At 43.3% G+C, this 6,000-nt stretch overlaps 1 protein-coding gene across 1 annotated transcript in view; it reads left to right on the forward strand.

The window, feature by feature from the left end:
* The window catches only part of CTR9 (CTR9 component of Paf1/RNA polymerase II complex), a 29,686-nt gene extending 23,894 nt beyond the window's left edge, over nucleotides 1–5,792 (forward strand). The window contains exons 22-25 of the mRNA XM_016206630.2: nucleotides 265–419; nucleotides 1,462–1,558; nucleotides 1,721–1,833; nucleotides 4,728–5,792. Of these exons, the coding sequence (XP_016062116.2) occupies nucleotides 265–419; nucleotides 1,462–1,558; nucleotides 1,721–1,833; nucleotides 4,728–5,148 (786 nt within the window). The 3' untranslated portion in view covers nucleotides 5,149–5,792. The remainder of the gene's footprint in view (nucleotides 1–264; nucleotides 420–1,461; nucleotides 1,559–1,720; nucleotides 1,834–4,727) is intronic.
* The last annotated feature ends 208 nt before the right edge of the window (nucleotides 5,793–6,000 follow it).

The following is a 6,000-nucleotide window of genomic DNA, read 5'->3' on the forward strand; positions in this document are numbered from 1 at the left end:
ATCCAGTATTGAGAAACGCATTGCAATGTTAGCTACACAAACCTTGTAGGGACCTAAGTAGTTGATTTTTGCCATTTGAGACATTTATCCTAATTAGAAGTCTTTAAAATATGGGCCTCCCCAAGCACCTCTCCCATGTGACCTGGTACAAGAGCCTTCATTTGTCCCATGACTGAGAGGATATGGCCTCTTTCTACACCTTAGAATTCCAGCCGTGCTCCATCAGCCAGGAAAGGGCTGACTGTGGTCTTTTTTGGGTTTCAGCGCTCTAAGAAGGGGGAGTTTGATGAATTTGTCAATGATGACAGCGATGAAGACTTGCCAGTATCCAAAAAGAAGAAGAGAAGAAAGGGTAGTGGGAGTGAACAAGAAGGCGAAGAGGAGGAGGGTGCTGAGAGGAGGAAGAAGAGGAGGAGGAGGTATCATCCGTGTGTTGTAAATCACCAGGTGGAGGCCGCAAAAGACCTTCCATTTTCTGAATCTTTCTTATGTGTAGAATTTGCAAACACCTGGAAATCACTTGGTTTTCCCAGATAGTAAAGCCTCTTGATACCCACTTCCTATTTAATCCTAAGATAGGCCCCACTACGAAGTCCCCGGAGTGCCGAATCACCACACATCTCCACAGCTTCCCTTCTGAGAGCTCCAAGTTGGTCAGAACTAATTGCCTTTCTGACGTCTTTAAAATTATAATATTTATTGGAAGATGTATTCAGTTTAGAATGAGAAAACCTGGTGTGTCCATACTACCTGTCCATGTACAATAAGTCACTGCGCCTTAGTTTCCTCCCTGTGAAATGGTAACATGATGCCCATTTCATGGTTTTGCTGGATGTTTTAAAAGTGAATTAATGTGAAAGAAGGGCCTTTTAATCCTCCCAGTGCCATCCACTGTTGAGATAAGTGGCGGCCTGCACCTCTCTCACCTGGAGGTGCCTGTAAGGTGTCCCATTCCTCTCCTGTGGTGCTTCCTGTCCAGGAACCTCCAGTGGGCTGTCTTACCTAGATGTGTTCTTCCCAAGCCTTGGATGACTATACTTGGGAAAGAACCTGATGAATTTATTCAGACACAGGCCCGTAGAATTGAAGCTGTAATAGGACAGCAGCAGGCCTGGAATGAGTAGTTGGGATGGAAGAAAGAGAAGAGGGAGATGTTGAGGTTTCTAACCTGGGCCTTTTCCCACATCCTTTATCACTCCACCAAATGCAAGGTTCAGACTTACTTTAGATTAATAACAGGGCTCAAGGGTGACTAAATTAGTTGGCAGACATTGCATAAATACATGGTTTTTTCAGACTCCTGAGCCATGTGCAGCAAGAATAAGTTAAGACTTCTGCTGTGGTTGAGGACAGCACCCATAAAGAAGGATGAGCAGAATGAATATTTTGATGGCAAGTAGTCTTAGACTTTGTAGGCATGAATGAGTCTTGACAGACTTTTCTTGGTGTTCACTACTTAAGACCTACGAAGGGAGAGGAAGGATCTGATGATGAAGAAACAGAAAATGGCCCCAAACCGAAAAAGCGCCGCCCACCAAGAACGGAGAAGAAGAAGGCGGTAAGTTTATAATGTGGTTTATTGTCCCCCTACATGCAGTCTTTTGTAATTTGAAATTTATTGGCTGCTGTTTGATTGTATAATTATAGTGCAAAACCCAATTGAACAAGATGTCCTGACGTGAGAGTGTTGACTGACCTATTATGTTTGATCTTCCTTTAGCCCAAGCCAGAGCGCCTGCCCCCTTCAATGAAGGGGAAAATAAAATCCAAAGCCATAATATCGTCCAGCGATGATTCTTCCGATGAGGATAAACTTAAGATTGCTGATGAAGGGTAGGAAATTTTTCCTTGGTGTGTTCTTCCAAAGCAAGATAGCCGAGCTCTTCCAGGGGCAGTGCCTACAGGCATTCAGATCCAGTGTTCGACATGCCATTGCAGGCTGTCCTAAATACAGCCCCTAACAGAACGAGGCTGGCCTGAACCCCTGGTCATAGAGTCATTTGCCTTTATAGCAAAAAGGGTGGGAAGGCACCCAAATCCGCATGGGGTGTGTGCCCAGGCATGCTTCATGAAGTTTGTGCTGTGAGACCTAAAGTTCTAATGAGGTGGTCTAAAATGAAAAACATGTCAGTAGGACCATGTGCACAGAATTATGTCTGTGACTGCATTAAGTGTGCTCTTCTTATTGAGGAGCAAAAAGTCATTGTGAAAGTATTGAAGGAACAAGCACAGAGGCAGAACGCTAAATTAAAAAACAAAGCTTGAGTAATAAAAACAAAAGGCAGAGGGAGGAAGGGAGGGAGGGATGGAGGAAAAGAAAGAAACAGAGTTGTCACTGCCAAAATGCCTTCTCTTCAGCTTCTTAGAATCTTATAGTTGGAAGAAACCTTTGTGCCCATCTCATTCTAACTCGTCATTTCATCCCACTATTTGTCCCTTAAAGAAGAAAACTTATTTCTTTGTTGGTATTAGCTGAAATTTCCTGCATGACAGACATTCTCCTAAATATATCATTTTGCTACACTACCACTGGCTGGCCAGAAGTATTATGAGTAGCCTGATCCTGGTCACATGGAGATGGGGACTTGCTTGACCATTTCTTCCCATGTTGAGTAGTGGTGACTCAGCTCTGCCCACTTTGTGGAGGGCTTATCCTAGATGGCTTGTCCAGTATTCTTCCTTACCTCACAGCCCACCAGGGAAGTAATATTTGCTTTTACTTGTCCTAAACTTGCCCCTCAAGCTCAAAGTGCCCCCCACATTTGGAATCCTAACACTAGGACTTGTAATACTCTACTACACCATGTTCTTCTGATGGCCATCTCTTCATTTATTCATTCAACAGACATTTGAACAACCATTGTATGAGATAGCATGCTAAGTACTGGAGATATAGAGGAAAAAGATGTAGACCTGCCCCCAGGAATGTATGCTTTAGAAGCAGCGGAGATTCACAGATCATTCACAAGCCACGTTATAGTAGGTTAAGTGTTATCACTTAGGTTTGCACTTATCGTTTTCCAGGGACCATACCTAATTAGAGTTGGGCTGGTGGGAAGTTGTAAGAGATATTTTTTGTGAAAGACAGGCTGTTTGAGTTGAATGTTAGAAAAAGAATAGGTAGTCCTGGTTGGTTAGAGGTGAGGTAGAGCTGAGAAGTTAGCATATTGAGGGGCTAAGGGTGCTATTGAGAGACTGGCCTCCTGGGTAGAGATCTATAGGGAACCATCTGTAAAGATTTGCAACTCCCCTTTTCTCTGAAGATGCTTTCTGACACAGATTTGGGTTGCTTTTCCCTACAGCACTGCTTTGCCCTTGCCCACAGTGTCGCCCAGGTCCATTGGTTAGAGGCATGTGATCAGAACAATGAAGTGTGTGGTTTTAGAGTGAGCACTGTTAAAATTGTAGGCAAAAAGGTCCAGTGTGAGAGCCTGAGCTGCTGCCAAACCTACACCTGACTCCAAGGCCAAGTTGACTCGAGCCACTTGGATCAGTTAAACTTTGTCCTGACCACTATGAAGTGCTTGCTTATTTAGCCTGGTGGAGTGGAGTGAATTGGATCCCGGGGGCCCGCTGTCATTTGGTATATAAACAGAATGAATATATAGAGCCCTCTTCTTAGTCACTCTTCATAGTCTCTCAGAGTGACCTGAGTTACATAATGTGTGTTGTGGTTTCAGAAGAAAGTGATATATTCACCTCCTCACCCTCCTTAGACTGCACCCTGTAGGATTCAGTATTCCTTTCTTGGAATACCTGTAATGGGAACCGGAACTGGAGAATATGCCAGAAAAGCATGTCCCCTCTCCAAAGCTGTGGAGGGTGAGTGGTTAAAGAAATAGTCTTTCCTCCAGAGCCTCCAGGAAGCCAAGATTCCCTGGGTGCCACCACCATTCCAAGCATAAGCAAAAATACCCTTCCTTTAACCTAACGGCTGATAAGTAGAGGGGGTGGGACTCAAAGTATCTTGAGTAAGTGGTCTGGGTGGAGGGCACGAGAGCAGTAGCAAACCCTGGGGTAGAAAAGGTGACTGCTCTCAGACACCGACAGCACACATGGTCATAGGACAGGGAGTGTCCCACTCATCCAGCCTTGGGAGGGGGTTAATCTCCAAAGTTTCTACATCCACATGAGATAACCGGGTTTTACCTTTGCTGCTATGACTTTGTTCATAAAAATAAATAAAACTACCCCTTTTTCATAATTTTATATATGAAATTAAATGCTGTGTTCTGATGAAAGGTGCCCGCAGTGCCCTGAGGCCTAGTTTAAACCATCTTTCACTGTTTATATTGCTTAGGCCTTATTTTTTCCCCTTTGCAATCCTTTTTTATTGTGAAGTATATCACGTTTATTAAAAAGCATGCAAAACAAATATCACAAAATGAACATCTGTATAAACACCATTCAGGTCAAGAAAAAGAGCATTAAATGTCCTTATTTTTAAAAGCACATCCTCGCCCGGCCTGGCGTGGCTCAGCGGTTAAGCATCGACCTAGGATCCAGGTGATCGGGGTTCGATTGCCGGTCGGGGCACATGCCCAGGTTGCAGGCTGCAGCCAATCAATGACTCTCTCATCATTGATGTTTCTAGCTCTCTCTCTCCTTTCCTCTCTCTGAAATCAATAAAGATATATTTTAAAAAAAAAAAAAAAGCACATCCTCTACTTGTCAAGTTGTTTGTTGGCCAGAATCCTGGTGTCTAACAGGGTTTGTCTTTTCATCAGACATCCCCGCAACAGCAACAGCGACTCAGACGAGGGTGAACCAAGGAAGAAACATGCCTCCTCGGAGAGCGAGTCAGATGACAACCAGAATAAGTCTGGCAGTGAGGCCGGCAGTCCCCGAAGGCCCCGAAGACAGCGGTCAGATGAGGATTCAGACAGTGACCAGCCGGCCAGAAAGAGAAGACCCTCGGGTTCCGAACAGTCTGACAATGAATCTCTGCAGTCTGGGAGAAGCCGCTCGGGCGGCTCCGAGGTGGACTCTCGTCCGGCCTCTCCAAGTGCTGAGTCAGATCGAGATTCGGAGAGAGGATCTGATAATGAGGGCTCTGGCCGAGGCTCTGGAAATGAGTCAGAACCAGAGGGATCCAACAATGAGGCCTCGGATAGGGGCTCAGAACGTGGGTCAGATGATAGCGACTAGGTTTTATTTCAAAAATAAGCTTCATCTCTGGAGGAAACTTTTTTAATATATGAAAGCTGTGATAAAAATGTTTCAAATGTTTAGTCAAACAGTTGTGAAATTTTTCCTAAGGCAATTTTTTTTATCTGTTTGTATATTGCTAAGCCCCAAGAGACATTTCCTGTGCTAGAGTCCAATATTTGAATCTCTTGTGCAAATGAAGAATGTGACTGTTCTTCATTGTGGTACAATTCCACCTATCGTATGTGAAAACTGCAGTAAATAAACCCAGATGCTAAAGCATTCCTACAAGGGTCTGACTGAAACTGTGGCAGAGTCTCATCCTCTTTGTGTGTTAAGCAGCATCCAGTTTTAATTTTTATTTCAATCTTACCAAGTGGTGCAAGAAACTTGGCATTAATGTCTTTGTTCCATTTTAATCTTAGATTAAGAATCTTTTTTCTGGAGGAAGAGGCACCTACTGTATAATTTCACCGAAGTACAAACGAAAGGAAGGTTTTCTTCAGTAGTGAAATACTGCAGCCATGTAGATAGAATCACAAATATATAATTCGTTAGGTTGAGTAAGATGTGGAAAATGCCTTTCTGTTATTAGAATGCAAAGACCTACCTAAGCTGCATAATAAAGTTCTTTTACCAACTTTGGTGGGTAACTTTGTGTCATTTTTGTTTTTTGGGGGAGGATTGCTCAGTATATTTGTATATGAAAATTTAGCATAAGTAAACTACACAGATACTGGGAAGAACCTGAATTAAGCCAAAGATTGTTTACTCAAAAGTTTTCTAATTCTTTGTAGATTTGTGGTGGTTTTTTTTTTTTAAGATGCAAGAAATTAAGGTACTAGTATACAT

Source organism: Miniopterus natalensis, chromosome 11, assembly GCF_054644295.1.
Source record: "Miniopterus natalensis isolate mMinNat1 chromosome 11, mMinNat1.hap1, whole genome shotgun sequence".
In the NCBI taxonomy this organism is placed as follows: Eukaryota; Metazoa; Chordata; class Mammalia; order Chiroptera; family Miniopteridae; genus Miniopterus; species Miniopterus natalensis.